The sequence below is a fragment of the Trachemys scripta genome, chromosome 2 (genome assembly GCF_013100865.1).
Source record: "Trachemys scripta elegans isolate TJP31775 chromosome 2, CAS_Tse_1.0, whole genome shotgun sequence".
Classification (NCBI taxonomy): Eukaryota; Metazoa; Chordata; order Testudines; family Emydidae; genus Trachemys; species Trachemys scripta.
This window is the reverse complement of record NC_048299.1, coordinates 173520798-173539925: the sequence shown is the minus strand read 5'-3', so window position 1 is coordinate 173539925 and position 19128 is coordinate 173520798. Positions and strand designations below refer to the sequence as shown.

Below are 19128 nucleotides of genomic sequence, written 5' to 3'. Positions count from 1 at the left end.
TTTGAGTAAATCTGCTCTGTGGTTGTCCTTGCTGAGAAGTCCTGTAAGTACTTCTCCATTGAAGACAGTATGTGTTCCTCAGTCCTGAAGACATCTCCTATTCCTTTATGAAAACTTGCTCTCTAGTCAAAGACAGAGTGCTGTAAATGTTCTTATTTGCCCTTAATGTCTTCTTCAGATGGTGTTGCTAGCAGAGGCAACTATCTTTCTCCAATTTGACAGTCATCTAAGGATAGATGCACACAAATGACCTCCTTACCCAGGCTAGCAGTTTTGGTGATCACCACCACAGCAAACATTTTTAATACATGCTCACAGATGGGAGTATCTGGATAGTTCTGTACTGCAAACCTGAGAAACTATTTCCATGTCCTGCCAACCTTGTCATGTTTATAGGTATCTTAATTTTAAGGTAATTAAGAACTAACCTGAATTTATCACCTCTATTACTGATCAAAGGAGCCTGATTAAAAAGGTCAGGACTCCAAGGAGGGTATCTTCCACTCATTCTAGGACTGCTCATCAGTATCACAGTTCCCAAACAAGAACCATAACCATTGTTTCTATGGTGATGGGATAAGAGTTTTTCCATCTAGAGATCTTTTGTTTATAAACAATCCGGCTTACTCCTGACTAAAAATCATGACCATTTAACAGCTATTTAATGGATTACGTGAAACTCATTGACATATAATTCCCTATAGGACACTCCTCAGAGAACACAGGAAGACAATGTTCAAATGACATGTTTGCACTTAAAATTGAAAAAAGTTATTAAAACATTTTTATCAGATTTTGTAAAATTGCTTTTCCTTCCAATTTCCCTTAAGTTATAATTAATTCGGAAATGTAAATCTATGAATAAAGATTATTCAACTAACTGGCGACAGTTTTGATTGCAATCTCCCACATACCTTCTAAATTAATTCTTGTTGACTCAGGAGTGACCCTCCCATCAAACACTGGGGTGTCATCATCCGCATAACCATGATGGTAGTTTACTGGAGTTTCCTGCTGGCTTGTAGGTTCACTTGCATCTACACATTCATCTTCACTTTTATTGAAGTACCTTTGTAACCACCCTGGTACGATATTCTTCACTGATTCTGTAACTCTGCTAATGATTCCCTGCTTGAAAAAGAAAGTGCTTATATTTAACCACAAGCATGAACCCAAAAATATATTTTGACATGCAACATTACACACAGACACTAAAGACAGATGTCAGGCAAGAGCTGCTGACAAAATGAATACAACAGACAAGAATTTCAAACCCTTAAAGAAAGTATTATATTCCTTGAGGACAAATATGAAGCCTATTCATTGGACAATTTATTTATTTCCCTGTATCAGAGTTCTCAATCTCCCTGATGCCCTTCTCTCACCTAATTCTCAAAACTCTGATTGAACTTCAGGAGCCAGGTCACTAAGCTACGTTTTTCCTCCAGTGTAAGAAGACCTTCTTCCTACCCCTTCTCTTAGTGCTTGTTTAAACATGGAGTTGCTCCTGATTAATTCCATATGTGGCTATTCTTTTTCTAGAATAAATGTGTGCCTATGTGGAGTTAATCAGGAACAACTATATAGGCAAAGAAACCTTTAGTCAACATCTACAGTGACATCAAGTTACTTCCAACAACCATGAGCCTCAAGATTTTTTGCTCATGGCATTTTAAACATTGACTTGTTGTATCAAGATCTATAAAATACTATGCTTTGAACAGATATCTGTATCCTCTGATGAACTGTTAATATGAGTGAGTAATCAATGCTGATTTATCATTGTTATATTAGTGTTATTGAAAGAGTCATCAATTGGTTATTAATTTTTGAGGGCTGAAGACACTGTGCTCTTGAACTAAGTTGATGTTGAAAAGTACCTGGAAGAAACTTCATTCCCCAACTTTATTTTAAAATAACCCTTCTGATCCTTTAGTTTACTTTCTTCATCTGAGACCTTGTCTACACTTGAGGTGGTGTGTAGGGTACATGTAACTACAGACTACAGTAAAAGGCAGGCTGCATCCACACTCACTACAGTGAAAGCCTGTGATGGCAGGAAGCAATGGGGAAGGCCTCTGGCAGGGGAGAGCTGTTGGAACATTTCCCCACTGCTTTCCCCCTTCCGGAACCTTCCCTCACTGCCGGAGTCTTTCGTTGTGGTGGGGAAAGGCTCCGGCAGCATGGAGGCACTGGGACGCTACACTGCTAAAAGTAGCAGTGTAGATCCAGGAAGCACAGCTTGGGCAAATAGAGAGCCATGTAGGGTATATACCAGGGGTTGGCAACCTACGGCACGAGTGCCAAACACGGCACGCGAGCCGATTCTGAGTGGCACGCTGCTGCTCACTGAGAGGAGGAGGGGCCGGAATGCACCACGCTGTGGGAAGAAACGGGGGAGGGGGAAGCTTGGCTGTCACAGGATCAAGCTTCTGCCTCCTGCCTCCGCAGGGGGGAGCGGTGGGGAGGGGGTCCCGGCCCCCTGCCCCACTCAGCCCCCTCCGCCCACTGCTCTTCCCTGCAGGGGCAGGAGGCAGAAGCTTGGTCCTGCGGCAGCCACGCTTCCCTCCTCCCCCGCTTCTTCGCACAACGTGGTGCATTCCAGCCCCTCCTCCTCCCAGAGGAGCAGAGCCGAGCGCAGCGTGCTCGCTGCTCCGTAGAGCAGGCAAAGAGAGGTAGGGACGGGCCTGGGGGGAAGGGGGTGGAACAGGTCATATCCCTCCCAGCTCCCTGCCATGAGCCGCTCAGGGCAGGGGGCTGGGAGCACCCTCACAAGCCGAGCACCCCAGCCTTCTGCTCTGCACTTCCCCACCCCAACACACACCCATCCCTCTGCCCTGCACCCCCACAGCCCCATCCCTCTGCCCTGGACCCCCCCCACACACCCCATCCCTCTGCCCTGACCTCAAGTTGCCCCCCCCCCAACACCCAGCCCTCTGCCCTGAACCCCCCTCCCAGCGGGCTGAGCAGGCTGGCGGCATAAGATCAGCATTTTAATTTAATTTTAAATGAAGCTTCTTAAACATTTTGAAAACCTTGTTTACTTTACATACAACAATAGTTTAGTTATATAATATACACTTAGAGAGAGACCCCTTCTAAAAAAACGTTAAAATGTATTACCGGCACGCGAAACCTTAAATTAAAGTGAATAAATGAAGACTCGGCACACCACTTCTGAAAGGTTGCCGACCCCTGGTATATACCCTAGGGCACTAGTTCTCAACCAGTGGTCCGGCCCCTGGGGGGCCATGAGCAGATTTCAGGGAGTCTGCGAAGTCTGACTGGAGTTAGACTTGCTAGGATCCAGGGCAGCAAGCCAAAGCCCCATCATGCAGGACTGCAGCCCAGGACAATGAGCCCTGCCACATGGGGCTGAAGCTGAAGACTAAGCAACTTAGCTTTGCAGGGGCCCCCTGTGGTGTGGGGCCCCAGGCAACTGCCCTGCTTGCTACCCCCAGCACTGGTCCTGGCTTTTATATGCAGAAAAACCATTGCTGTGGCACAGCTGGGCCGTGAAGTTTTCATGGCATGTTGGGGGGGCCTCAGAAAAAAAAAAAAAAAAAAAAAAAAAAGGTTGAGAACCCCTGCCCTAGGGTTAGGCACATAGGTCACTCTACTCATCTAAGCTGTGCCTCACCATTTACATTGCTATTTATACCCGTGCTAGCTGGGTGTGCAGTGTCTGTAAACGGAGACATACCATGAAACTACTTTATGCATGTGACAGTTTCACCTATTTACATTGGCCTTTCACACAGCAATAGGAAAGAAAAAAAATTTAAAAGAAGAAAGCGTGTTTGTAAAACCACAACAAGTGGTAAGGGAACCCAGAGCAGGTGTGTTACATGAAATTACATGAAATTATTTTCTTTAAAAAAACTAATTCGATTTCAAGCCAATAGCATTAAAGAACATCAGCTGCAAAACTGCAATTTGCCTTAATGAACCAAGAAGCTAAAAGACTATGCATGAAGTTCAGATCATACCTTCAAATAGTCAAAGGTATACATTGACTAACGTAAATAACAAGTGGAAATTAGCCACCAATAAGCATCTTTATCAAGCTGTAAATGTTCACGTCCAGCCAAGTTCTCAAGATTTTCCTTTTTCCTGTCAGTTTACTCTAATTTCTTAGAACGCATGAATCTCAAAATGAAACTGCATATTGCTATGCGTAAGAAACAAAGTGATCTTGAAGTATTACTCCTGAGAGGGAACTCTGCACCACAGTGCAAGCACAGAATTAATGTCTCCCACAGATTCCCCTCTCCCCCACAGAATAACTGATTCTAATGGTGAGGTGAAGGGAAGTTGCAATTACACCTTTCGCTCACAGGGGCTGATGTGCCATTAGAAGAGAGGCAGCTGCCTCATGGACTGCAGCAGCCAGCTGTGGAGCGGGAGGGGGCAGAGGCTACCTTCTTCACAGAGCCCTGCGCACAGGGCCTTTAAGGATGCACTGGATGGAAGGGGGGGGGGGAGATAAAGCAGCACACAAGGGGCTGCTGGGGGGGGGGTTCACACAGATGGGGGTTTAGAAGGGCTAGTGGGGGGCAGATTGGGGTGGGGGCACAGCAGCTAGTGGGGTGACAACATTAAGCCAGGGGTTGAATGGGGTGGCGGTGCAGGACCACACAGGGATAGAGGAAGTGGGGATGACTGAGTGGGGGTGCAGGGATACATGGGTACAGGGGCAACTATGCCTGGCTGAATGGGGAGTGGGGTGCAGGGACACATGGGGACATGTGTCAGTATGCCTGGCTGAATTGGATGCTGGGACACATGGGGACAGGGGCAGATGTGTCTGGCTGAATGGGAGAGGCTAGGGGTCAGCCAGGTTCTGCATGAAGGATGCTCCCCAACTCTCTAACAATCCTTCCCTCCCTCCCCCCAAAAAACTGTTCCATACTTCTCACAGCTACACCCAACAACCTACCAGGTTCACTCCCAGGCTCCTCTCGAGCAATTACTTCCCTGACCATCAGATCTCCGTTACCCCGACTTCCACAAGCCTTTGGGCTGCTTTTGAGGGGTGTGGGAAATATGTTTCGGTATTGTAGTTTTAATGAATTATTACTCAAAGTTCTGTATTAACATGCCTAGTAAGGAATTTATTTGTCAAAAAACATTTCCTGAATCTTTTTTATTGTCTGTGTTGTTACAGACATACTTGCAGACACATATTTTAAAATAAATTACCAAAATAATTGAAACTGGCATGATTATACACCTCTACCCCGATATAATGCAGTCCGATATAACGCAAATTTGGATATAACGCGGTAAAGCAGTGCTCCGGGGACGGGGCTGCTTTACGACGTTATATCCGAATTCATATTACCAAAAGCAGTTCCTCTGCGCCTGCCCATTACTTGCTGCGGCCCTCCCCAGGGCCCCCACCCACCCCAGCTCACCTCCGCTCCACCTCCTCCCACGAGTGTGCCGCAGCTCCGCTTCTCCTCCCTCCCAGGCTTGCTGCGCCAATCAGCTGTTTGGCACGGCAAGCCTGGGAGGGAGGAGAAGCGGACCTGCGGCATGCTCCTGGGCAGAGACGGAGTGGAGGTGAGCTGGGGCTGGGACAGGGGGGGCCGCAGCAATTAAGGGAGGAGGCGCAGAGGAACCGCTCCCTGCCCCAGCTCACCACCGCTCCGCCTCCTCCTCCCACAAGCACACCACTCAGCTCCACTTCTCCTCCCTCCCAGGCTTGCCGCGCCAAATAGCTGATTGGCGCAGCAAGCCTGGGAGGGAGGGGGGAGAAGCGGAGCTGCAGCGCGCTCATGGGCGGAGGCAGAATGGAGGTAAGCTGGGGCAGGGGGGGCACCGGGGAGGGCCGCAGCAAGTAATGGGGGGCGCAAAGGAACCGCTCCCCACTCTAGCTCATCTCCGCCTCCTCCCCTGAGTGCGCCGCCGCCACTCCGCTTCTCTCTCCCCCTCCCCCCCCTTTCCAGGCTTGCTGGGTCAAACAGCAGATTGGCGCGGCAAGCCTGGAAGGGAGGGAGGGAGAAGCGGAGCGGCGGCGGCGCAATCAGGGAGGAGGCGGAGGCAGAGCGGAGGTGAGCTGGGGCGGGGAGTGGTTCCTCTCCTTACCCTGATATAACGTGGTGAGATTTTTTGGCTCCCGAGGACCGCATTATATCGGGGTAGAGGTGTATTTTGTTATTTTGACAAATAAAATATGCAGAATTTTAAAATATTGTGCACAGAATTTTTAATTTTGAGTGAAGAATTCCCCCAGGAGTAAAATATGACAGAACAGTATTATTGGTTTTATTTTTATTTTTTTTTAAATGAAGCATCAGTAAATTTCTGATTTAATATCGGTATTTTGCTCCAAACAGCATGTTACTGGCATGCCACCAATTACATAATCCTTTGGAATGTTTGCTTCATTTAGGGCAATTGGAATACTTCCAAAATTTTGTTTCTAAAATCCCGAATGAAGGATTGTGTCTCTTGATACCAGCTTGTTTTTCTTTCATTATTTAAATTGAGACCTGGAAACACTTTAAAAAATATCTAGCTAGTTTACTAGATCCAAACATCTCAGAGAAGATATTTCAATGTTCTACATTTTAGTACTGCTTGCAAATCTGCAAAGCAAACACCCAGCCTATCATTACCACCAATCCACAGTGTATACTCTGCAAGAGAAGTCATAGCCAGCCATTGGTTCTAAGGTATTCAAGGTACCAGTTGGTTAAAGCCTGTTCCTGCCCAGCACCCCCACAAGACTGAGTGTCTTTGTCTAGGTAAATATATTCTATCTTTATATCCTATAGTATATAGTGTAAACATTTCATAAAACCACATAAGAGTGGAAAATGTGAGACTACAGTCTGCATGCAAGCCTTAGTACTGATCAATGACAGGTACAACATATTACTATCAGAGCACATGCTAGGTATAACACCTTGAGATAGCCATCAATTACAACACTGGAAAGAAAAAAAGAAAAATATAAATTTAAAATACTAATATGCACCTTAACCACTATTATGGGCACTTCACTAAAATGCAAGGAAAAACAGAGGAATCCCTAGCAACCCTAAGAAGAGAGACTGGGGATTTAGCTAACTGGTTTTGTTTGCAGCAAGACTACTAGATTTACATAGTGTAAAATACATCTACAATTGAACAAAAACAAAATTTAGAACTGTAATAATGGAAAGCCAGCTCAAAACCGATGGTACTGAGTCTTCATATAAAGAGAAATTATTTCAGTCTAAAATTAGAATTTTTATTTAAAGACAGGCATGACAGCAGGATGGCAAAGTAGAGTACAACACTCCTGACAAATACTTTGACACATACTGAATAGAAAATCATCCAGAAATACCTTTTCCAATCCATCTTATATTGATTATGTGCTTATATGGGCCCTTCACCATATTATCTGAATACTTTCATAGTATTTAAAAATAGGAGTAACAACCCCCTCCCCTCTCTTCCTTCCCAGTCTGTAAAAAAATAGCTCAATTAACTTTTTAAATGTTTGCTTGCGAGTTCAGTGGAAGAGCTGTAAAAGTTCTGTCTCCACATTTACAAACTTCCACCTATTGGTCAACAATTGTATTCTTCCAGTGGAATGTAGCTATCATGCAAGGTCATCATAGAAAAGGCAATCTCTCAGGGAGAGGGGAGAGAGCACCACTCCCCTGAAGAGCTTTGAAATTTAGGACAGATAACTTCTCTATTCAATGGGGAGACAGTGCAGAGAATGGACCACTGAAGTGATCCGTTTGTGACAATTTGCGTTGCTAAGCACCCCCAAGATAAAACAGAATCATAACTTAACACCTTTGACCAAAATACTTAGCAAATGAATGCAATCAGAATTTAAAGTCCTCAATTAGATTTCTGAACAATTAGCGTAGTCATACTTAATTAAGAACCATGAAAGTGGGGCTATGTTACTGTGCAGAATAATATTTCAAATAAATTAAGCATGAAAATAAAAACGTGAGACACTAGTAAGAACAAGTCCGTTGTGTTTTTGTTTTTTTAAATCTATAAAGGACTCATCCACACATGATGCACACTCATATATGATGAAGTCATAGACTATCCTATGGTAACCTTCTCCAAAATTGTTTAAATGTGATTGCATAACCCAAATGTGTGTGTGCGTGTGTGTGTGTATGGGGGGGGTGTTTGCTTTGTTTAATATATATGGACAGAAACGCCTTGTTTAGACTAAAAAAAGTAGGCCCCACAATTTATCAGTGGAACCACTCTAACACATGCAGTTAACAATGATGTAAACTGTAGTGTAGACAAGACTTATGCATTTTTACCAATGTATCATCTAACCCTTGGAATGGAGAAAGAAAGTTACTTATCTTATAGTAACTGGAGTACAAGATGTGTAGTCCCTATGGGTAGTCACTGTGGGTGTGAATGCACCCTGTACACCAGGGACCAGAAACTCTTCAACAGCAGTGTCCATTAGTCTGCACTTGTGCCTCCTTGTGCTTTCAACAGAGGGCATAAAGGGCAGTACAGACCAACTGCCTCTCCAGCTGTGATTCTAACATGGATCCCAGAAGGACCTGAGCAAAGGAAGGCAGTCTTGAATATTCATAGGGACCACACATCTCAAAGAACTCTAGTTACTATAAGTTAAGTAACCTTCCTTTCTTCAAGTGCTAGTCCCTATGGGTATTCACTTTGGGTGACTCCAAGCAGTGCTCATTAAGGAGGAGGGCACAAGGAAGTTTGTTACATCACAGAGTGCAGGATTGCTGTGCTAAAGGAAGCATTTCACAGCCAAAGTTTGGACCAGAGCATAGTGCCTGGTGAAGGTGAATACAGAGCCCCAAGTAGCTGCTCTGCATATCTCTGAGAGCAGGATTCCCCGTCATGAGAATACTGACAGCACTTGGACTCTCATAGAACGGGCCCTGACAGCTTGAGGAGGATGAACTGTCATATGATCATGGCACAGAATGATGCAGGAGGAAATCCACTTAGAGACTATTTGGGAAGAGACAGCCTTTTCCTTCACCCTTTCAGCAACAGTGATAAACAAACCTTGGGGACTTCCAAAAAAGGTGCCATTCTGTGCAGGTAGGAGGCTAGAGCCCTACACAAGTCCAAGGAACAGAGTCAAGTCCCCTGCATGCTCAGGTTTTTGAAGGCGAACAGTCTAGGTAAGGTGAAACTCAGAAGGTATTTTAGGTATGAACTTTGGATGTAGTCACAAAGAAAACTAATTCTAGTGAAAAATTGTATAAGGCAGGTCTGCTATAAGGAACTCAAGCTCCCCAACCCTTTTAGCAGAAGTAACTGGCATCAAGAAAACGACATTCGAGGAACGTGCAGGAAGGAACAGAAAGCCAGAGTTCAAACTGTCATCTCATGAGAGCAGAGAGGATGAGGCTCAGATCCTAGGCAGGGACTGGTTTTGCAATTGGAAAGAATGTCCTTATGATATCCTTCAGGAACTTTGCAGTAATAGGATGAGTAAAGACTGAGGAGCCTTCCGCCACTGGGTGGGAAGAGCTAAGAGCTGCCACACGTACCCACTGGAACCTGACAGACAAGCCACATGTCTTTAACAAGAAAAGATACTTCAGAACAAGAGGAATGCCGGACCCCTACTTGATGAGTAGCCATTTGACATGTCCGGGACCTATTTGTCCATTGTAATAGTATGCCACATCAGAAGGAAATGGACCACATGGCCTCTGAAGGGGACAGCAGCAGACATTGTGGAGACTGGCTATCAACTCTCAGGTGCTACGACACAAGAAGCAGCTGAGACTGTAAACTTGAGGATTGTGATGAAGGGTGCCTATGCAGCTGGATCCTCTGTCATTTCCTTGGGGGTTCACATATCCTCTGTTGGAAGAAGATGGTGGTTGATGTCAAGGCAGAAAGGAGACCTGGAATTAGGGTGACCAGATCATCACACTAAAATATATCGGGACGCATTGGGGTGCCATCAGCCCCTCCCAGTCAACCCCCACTCTGCCCCTTCCCCTCTCCCCCCCCCCCCCCCCACGCCCTTCCTCATCCCCCGGTTTGCTGCTGGCTTGCTGCGTCCCTCCTCAGTCCCCCACCACCGCTCACCTCCCCGCCCGCTCGCCTCTTCACTCCCTCGCCCGCCACTCACCCCTACGGCACTGACTTCTCCTCTGCTGGGTGGGTGCTCGCCCAGCCCCCGCCTCTTCCCGCCCCTGCATCAACCTTGCCCCACCCCTGCCCTGCCTCTTCTCTGCCTCCTCCTCCGAGCGCACCGTGTCCCCGCTCCTCCCCCCCTCCCTCCTGGAAAGCGCTAAGTGCCGCCAAACAGCTGTTAGGCGGCGGGAAGCGCTGGAGGGAGGGATGAGGGGGGACGCAGTGCACTGGGGGAAGGGGGGGGATAAAGAGGCGAGGAGGGGGGAGCTTTCCTGCAATTTTTCCTCATGGGTGCTCCAGCCCCGGAGCACCCACGGGGTCAGCACCTCTCTCCCGCTCGCCTCCTTAGCTGAATATCAGGACAAATGGCATCCCAATCGTACATTGATCGGGATGCGGGACAAAGGGTTAAATATCGGGACATCTGGTCACCCTACGTGGAATATTTTCTACAGGGTGCCAAAGAATAAGTACCCAGAGAGCAGAGAATATGCAGCGACTTGTTGGTTTTATCCCTAATGAGATTGTGACCTTCAAAGGGAAGGCCCTCAAGTGTGGTTTGGACATCCCTGCAGAACCCCAAGGCCAGAAGCCATGATACCCATCTCATGACTATGGATTGTGACACTGCATCAAAGGACACCTGGAGACAAGAACGTGACACTAGCTTTCTCTCATCCAGAATGGCCTGGAACCAAGGTCTGTTTTCCTGAAGGAGCTTGCTATAATTCAAGAAGTCATACTTAGACACTGAAGTTGGTAGTTTGCTATTCAGAATGCTAAACTAAGCTGACAAAAACACCTTTTTTCCAAAGAGGCCAAGTCCTTTGGTATTTTTATTCAGTGAAGTGGATTTGGGCTGAGGCTGGCTTCTTTTTGTAACTGCTTGGACCACCAAGGAATTGGAGGTAGGGTGGGAAAAGAGAAATTCCATGCCTTTGGGGAGAGCAAAGTAACATTTCTTAGCCCTCTTTGGGGCACAGGTTGCAATAGTATGCAAGGTAACTCTGGCAGGTTCCATGATGGCCATGTCAACCTGGACTGCCATTTAAAATGGAGACGTAGCCTGGAGGATGTGCAAGAGCATGTGGGCTGGATCCTGGAACTCCTCCTCTAGTGGTATTCGGAGAGCATCTGTGATTCTCCTGTGATCCTGGTACTGTTTATAATAATCTGGGGATAAAGGAGATGCTGGTGATAGCGCCTCATGTGGAGATCACAAAGAGTTTCACTGGTGGATCCAGCTGCTCCTCCTCCATCAGCTGCTCCCTTGGTGACTATGGTTCTTCATCTAGTGGTAACCACTACGGGATGCAGAATATAGGGTCCTCATATTCAGGTGCCTGGAAGTATGGTTCCCAAGGACCTCAACAGAGATATAGGATGGGGTGTAGGGGTACTGATGTGGACCCCCACAAGGAGTACCATTAGTCCCAGGACAACAAATGCTGTTGGCAAGGACATGAGGGAAAGCGAGTGCATTTGGAAGCATTCTGGGGTGATGGCTCTTTGTCGGGTAGCTGGAGGGACAGTCAGTACAAGCTCATTTTTGTTTGATGAACAGAATTCTTCATGTGCCAATGGTGGGGCTGGTGGCGTAGTGGGATGGTTCCCACCAATCAGGAGCAAGGACAAGCAAGAAGTGGAGAGGATCAGGCTGACCTCTTGCTCCAGCTGGTTCATAGTATTGGCAAATGAATGGAGAGTCAATGGGGTGGAGACCTCCTGGAGCAGGATCAGTTCAGAGAAAATCAGAGATGTCAGGTCTGCATATATAGCTAAATCTTCCAGAAGATGACAGGGCCTTGGGTTGATTGATGTCTTTGGCTTTGTCTACACAATTGGTGCTGTATTAGAGGAGGAGGATCTGTAAGTGGCTGGCACCACTGTAATGAAGGAGTGGGGGAGAATCCCTTCTGACTTTATGCAGCACAGGCGTTGTTAATGATCCTTCAATGTGTGGCACTGGGGAACTGGAAGCTCCCAGTACCATCTGTTCCAGGGTGCAAAGTCTCAGGCGGTGCTAGAGGAAGAGGTGAGGGGCTTGTCCCACTCATGCTTCTGCCTCATGGAGCCCCTGTTCTTGGTGAATGACTTTGAACCACTGGTACCAGATGGCAGTGGAACACTGCCCAGTGACTCCAAACAGGTTGAAGAGGAGCAGGAGGGTTCAGGATACAAGCAGGGTCTCATGGAGAGCTACATGAAGTGTTTTCAGAGCCTGAGTTCATAAGACTACCTGGTACATGGCGGGAAAGAGCAAGAGATGCCACACCTCAAGGGCATGTGAACCTCCCCAAGGCAATACAGGCAGTTGTCATGCAGGTTCCTCACCAGGAAGACCGGGGTCAGGCCAGGCAAAGCTTAAAGCATGGTACCTTGGGCATAATAGATAAACAAGACAAAGGGAAGGTAATGGAGGAGGACCCTCAATCCTCCACTAATTAGCACTAAAACTAGACTAAACTATCTCAGCTAAAATATTGTTTACAATATTTACAGATTCTAGGTAGGAGAATGAAGAAGAGGAGAATGGACACAGAAGGTTCTGGAGAGGTGGTCATTCTGTGCTGCCCCTTCTGCCCTCATTTGAAAGCATGAGGAGGTGCAAGGTGCAAACCAACAGACACTGCTAATGAAGAGTTTCTGGTCAAAGGCACACAGAGCATTCATAGTGAATACCCAAAAGGATCAGCACTCGAAGAAGTGACAAGTCATTGGCGTAGACTACATACCGACACTTTTACCATCCTATCATGTAGACTGCTCTGAGCCACTATAGCCACCAGGCCTGTCAGATGATGGGGAAAATTGCAGTGAGCTTGTGTTAACATACAGGGGAGCAAGGTTTGTAGAGTATGATGTAGTGGGATTCTGGCACGTAAGGAGGGAGCAACCATGTTAGGGAAGTACAGGAAATGAAGTACAGGGAAGCAGTAGAACATTATTGCTTTCTCCACCCACCAGATCTCAAAGTTTGCTGAGGAAGTAAGTCACTCTGCACTGAGACTTTGCACATCTCTTTACTCCTGGGGGAATTCTGCACCAAAAAATTAAAAATATTTTGTACACAATATTTTAAAATTCTACAAAATTCTGCATATTTTATTTGTCAAATAACTCAATATAATCATGCCAGTTTCAATTATTTGGTAATTTATTTCAAAATACCTGTAACAATACAGACAACATAAAAGATTCAGGACATATTTTTTGACAAATAGATTCCTTACTAGGCGTATTAAAACTGAACTTGATGCATCTTTGTTGACAGTTATCTTCTGTTTCAGTGAAATTACATATTTCATTTAAACAAACTCATTATATAAAAATATGCTGTATAAAAGTACAGTAGAACCCTGATTATCCAATCTAATTGGGATCGGGGCCAGATTGGATAACCAAAAATCCAGATAAACTGGAGAAGGGGCAACTGGGGCTCCCACCATCAGGCGTGGATGGCAGGGGCTCCGGCTGTCACAAATTCTGCATGAAAAAATAAAATTCTGCAGAGAACATTAATTCTGTGCAAATTCTGCATTGTACAGTGGCACAGAATTCCAGCAGGAGCATCTGTTGGATGGAGAAAACAAGGAAACACTAGCCAAACCCTGCCTTTTTCTCGTGTTGTACCCCAGCGCTCCTTATATACTACCCCCGTCATTCCCTACCCCCAAACTCCAAGCACCTCTGCTACCTTGACAAATTCTTTACCCTCAAACCCAAAACCTCCCAATCCATCACTTGCTGCCATTGCCTCCATAAAAATCCTTGACATTTTCCCCATGCCCACAACTTTCATATACAAACCTTAACTAAAACCTTGAATTTTTAAGGTAGTAAAAACTCATTATATACTTGCACAGTGAAGCAACGTATGCTTATCTTAATATGTCTTGCTGAGGTCATAATTAAACCTTTGCATTTCTTTGTGATTTGGAGAAACTGGATGTGTGCTTTCTGGGTAGTTATATATGGGAAGTGAAAGTCTGTTGTGGAAGTAAAGAATCTATCACTTTGTTTACAAAAGAATTTCCTATTAATGTTATTACACATTCAGCTGAACCCATGTTAGCAACAGTGGGAGCTTAAGCAAAGACAAGGCTCTAGCAGCTTTAATTAACATAGCAGTAAAGCCAATCGAAGCCACTAGAGCCTTGTCTACTAGGGAACCCCAACTGTGCCGATACCAGTTGGCATCAGCAGGAATTTCTTTGTTAGAGTTTTTGAAGGTTTGGGACTGGTGAGACTAGAGCAATAAATTACATGAACTGAAGCTGCTCCGGGTGTTAGTGTAGCCTAACTGGTGATTTCCTGGATTTTTTGTGACTGCGTTGAAAGGAAATGCACTTTAGTAAGCTTATGCTCAAATAAATCTGTTAGTCTTTAAGGTGCCACCGGACTCCTCGTTGTTTTTGTGGATACAAACTAACACGGCTACCCCGACTTTAGTAACATTCTCTCTCTAAAACAATTAAGTGCACGTGTGTGTGTGTGTGTGTGTGTGCGCGCGCGCGCGCATATCAACCAGGATTAAAACTTAGTTCAACATGTTATCTGTCCATGCAAGAAAGAAAAAAAGTTGCTATAATATGGCTTAACCACAATCATGTTTAAATGTGGTTAATTTTGTAGGCAGGTCCCAAATATTTGTTTTTTTTTTCTACACTCTGTTTAGAATGCACATCAACAATATTAGCAAAGAGTGGGTTCTAGCACCATTACGCATACATAACGTAAAAGACCACTATGCCCACCCAAGACTTATAATTTTTATTCTTTCATTACCACTGTTGCAGCAATACCAGCTGGGAGCATTAATATAAACTAACCGACCTTTTAAACATGGACTGTGTCATCTAACTGCCCAGAACTTCCTAAGTGTCTTCAGCATTGTAGCATGGTCTACTCTAGGAAAATTACTCATTGCTTACAAGTGGTGTCAGCAGTTGGCTTGGTTTTGTTTACTCTCTAGCCATATGATTTGTATAAGACAAATACTCTTCAAGAATCAATGCTGTACTATCTTTATCTCCCTTCCTTATTACAAACTGAGCTGATATATGATGGGGCTATTGTGAATCAAACACTGAACGTGCCAATCCTATTATGTATTCATCTCATCTTGTTCACAGGAGTCCTCCCTATTAGTGAAGATACAATTTTTGAATTTGACAAACTCTTTAGCACTTCACTATAGACACTACCTACACCAATGGGAAGGATTCACCCATTAGCACAAGAATTGTTCAGTCAACCTAGCACTGTCTATACCGGGGATTAGGTCGGCATAGCTACATCTCTCAGGGATGTATACTTTCACACCAGAGAGATGCAGCTATACTCATGTAAAATCCTAATGTAGACTAGACTTAAGTTTGAAACTTTGCATGTATAGAGCCCTTATTTAGAAGTAGCACCTTGTTAAGTTTAGGTGATGAAATGGGAAATATTAAAGTAAGGTAAGTAACTAAAAAAATCACCTTTATTATGCTCAGTGGCCTTCTAAGATTTTTAGCATGGCTCAACAAAGCCCTATCAACTTTTAAGCATCATGCAGAGGCCTTGTCTACAACAGAAGAGTTAGGACCCAAAATTCACTTCTGGGTAGCAACAGTGGAAGTTGTAGTTACTTTAGTCAGGGCTCAAGAGTTTTTAAATCTACATTTTATCTAATCCTGCTGTGTGTTCTCTGACCAGTCTGATAAACACAAGAATTGCCACTTGGACAGTTTACTTAAGGGAGATTGTACATATCCACTGAAGCACACAACAAGTTCCTCTGAAGAATGACGGAACATCAGGGACAAGAGAAACCTGTGATTGCAAAAATGGCAGATTCTGAGGTTTCATCATGGTTGTCTACAATTCCTGATTCATTCCGCAGTGTTTTGTACATTCTAATCTTCAATTAATAACATAAAGAGCTGTTCATTAGTTACACCAGTGCAATTTTTATAAACAGATTTAAAATTGATCTAGTTACACCAGAGTAAATCCCTAATATAGATACACTTGAATCAGTTTAAACCTTGTTTATATCAGTTTAGCTTAAATTGACTTAAGCTAAACAGCTGTAAGATTCAAAACTGCTTAAGTGAATCTATACTAGGGGTTTGAATATGTGGGTGTACCTTGTCTAATGTAGACCAGCCCCAATTTTCTTTTTCTCTGGCAAAGATTAAGGTGCCCCAATATGTTCTTAACCTATATGGAAGATGTCTGCAGCCAAATAGCAGCAAAGATGGTAATAACAGCTCTTCTGCTCTGTTAATTTCAATGAGGTGTGAACATCAAAACCAAATTGGAACTATTTAAATGCAAACACAATCAGTCACAAGCATTTTGTCTCTCTCAAAAAAACAAAACACAAGAAACATCAATTTATTATTATATATTAAGGCACTGTTAAGGTTGCAAAGTGGAAATCAAAAATATATATTGAATGTGGGCAAGTTAATGTCACTAATGTTAATACCCATTTCCCTACTTGTGTGTATTTATATCTGTAATTTTAAGATTTCATTAGCAGTGAATTTATTTTAATTTATTTTAATTAACATGAGGTAAGCACACTGAAAGCCATAAGTAGCATCATATACACCTCTACCCCGATATAATGCTGTCCTCGGGAGCCAAAAAAATCTTACTGCGTTATAGGTGAAACCACGTTATATCAAACTTGCTTTGATCTGCCGGAGTGCGCAGCCCTGTCCCCCCGGAGCACTGCTTTACTGAGTTATATCCGAATTCATGTTATATCGGGTCGCATTATATTGGGGTAGAGGTGTACTGTGAAGATTCAGGACATTGCTCCTTTATTGCCTAAATTTTCCAACACAGATGGTAGTCATGTCACTTAATGCACTACTGGAAGGCAATCAGGACTTGCCTATATTAGAAAAGTTGCACTAGTTTAATTAAGGCTATTAAAAACTGATCTTGTTAATACAGTGCAACTCATTAATACAGATATACTTAAACTTGTTTGACCCTTACTAAGCAAATTAAGTTAAAATAATTTAAAGTGAGGGTTAAATCAGTTTAAGTACAGCTATATTAGAGATCTGCACTAATTTAATTCACTTGATTTCAATTTTTTTAAGACAATGTAGACCAGCCTCCAACTGCATAGTAATAGCTACAGTAAAAAAAAAAAACATGAATGGAATATGTTAATTTGTATATATTTCTACACTTTGTATAAAGAATCTAAATGTTAACATGACAGCCTCCACTAAATAATTTGCATAAGCCAAACTGAAGAGAGATTCACTAAAGAAGCCAACAGCCTGCAACTAATTTGTAAAGAACGTGGAGCTAATATCTGTCTCAAAGGAACCCCAAATTTTATGTGGGAAAAAAGTTCAAATTGGGCTTTATCCAAATATTTTGGAGTGTGTATCTATAAAAAATAGCCTACAGTATTCTATAATTCTTACTGCTACCAACCCATCAGTACACTTGGAGAACTGAGGTGAGCCAACCAATATCATTTTAAAAATATGAAAAAAATATCTTTCTGTGCTTCTGTGCTACTAGAGCAATTTGTTATTTTAAAGTTAGAGAATTAAGATAGGTTTCAGAGCATCCGAAGAAGTGGGCTGTAGTCCACGAAAGCTTATGCTCTAATAAATTTGTTAGTCTCTAAGGTGCCACAAGTACTCCTGTTCTTCTTTTTGAGAATTAAGATAGGCTGTTTTGTTAGCTCCTTTTCAAATTGCATGTCAAAATATTAACCTTTTTATTTAAGGGTGGAAGGAGAAGCTAACATCTTTTACACACACACACACACACACACACACCAGAATTCAACCACTGTTTTAAATCAGCTTACAGACTCAGTGGTCTGGGTGACTTAGGGGACTGATCTTTTACACACACACACACACACACACACACACACCAGAGTTCAACCACTATTTTAAATCAGCTTACAGACTCAGTGGTCTGGGTGACTTAGGGGACTGATCTTTCACACACACACACACACACACACACACACACACACACATTCAACCACTATTTTAAATCAGCTTACGGACTCAGTGGTCTGGGTGACTTAGGGGATTGATAATGGGATTCAGAGCCTTTCACTGCCAGGTCACTAGTTCAAGTTCAGTCCAGATTGACAGCAAACAATTCACTGCTTGGCGGACGCCAGGGTTTACTTCAACTAATTAACCTGTGTTAAAACTACAACTTCTCTACTCTAGGATTTTAACACACATTAGCTAACACTTGTTAAAAATACAAGTCACAGTATACCAAGTTTACCACAAATATTTTAATTATAGCTATGCCAATTGACAACAGCATTGTAAGTAGGAGAAATATGGAAATGAGAGATGAAGTTTAGAGAATACTGAAGTGTTAGGCCCTGTCTACATGGAAAAGTTGCACTGGTTTAACTTACGATTTGTTTACACAAGAAAGTTTTACCAGTTATAATTATACTGGTATAGTTAAACAGATATAGTAAAATTGATATAACTCCCTGTGTGAACATTTACTCGAGAATAAAAATTTTATGTCACTTAGAAAGAGGCTTTAAGTTAAATAAATCTGGGAACACACACTTTTTCCAGAATAAAAATATCCACACTTCGAGTTATACTGGTTTAAGTTCACAGCTCAGTAGCTATGAGTATAACTTTCCATCACAGACCACCCTTTAAATAATTTTTAAATCAGTTTAATTAAAGTGGAGTAATCCTCTTTGCTTTCATTTTAGTGTAAGGGTATGTCTACACTACCCTCCGGACCGGCGGGTAGTGATCAATCTATCGGAGATTTATAGATCGCTTCTCGTCTAGATTCGATAAATCGATCCCCGAACGCACTCCCCATTGACTCCTGAACTCCACCAAGGCGAGAGGCGGAAGCGGAGTCAACGGGGGAGTGGCGGCCGTCAATCGCATGCCGTGAGGATGCAAAGTAAGTCAATCTAAGTCACGTTGACTTCTCGACTTCAGCTACGCTATTCTTGTAGCTGAAGTTGCATAT

General features: G+C 43.7%; 1 protein-coding gene across 4 annotated transcripts in view; it reads right to left on the bottom strand.

The window, feature by feature from the left end:
- The window catches only part of NUP153 (nucleoporin 153), a 64134-nt gene that overhangs the window by 39784 nt on the left and 5222 nt on the right, over nucleotides 1-19128 (bottom strand). For 3 of the 4 annotated variants that reach the window (XM_034762342.1, XM_034762345.1, XM_034762344.1), the window contains exon 2: nucleotides 915-1131. In XM_034762342.1, the coding sequence (XP_034618233.1) occupies nucleotides 915-1131 (217 nt within the window). The remainder of the gene's footprint in view (nucleotides 1-914; nucleotides 1132-19128) is intronic. The other variant, XM_034762343.1, reaches the window with a different exon arrangement.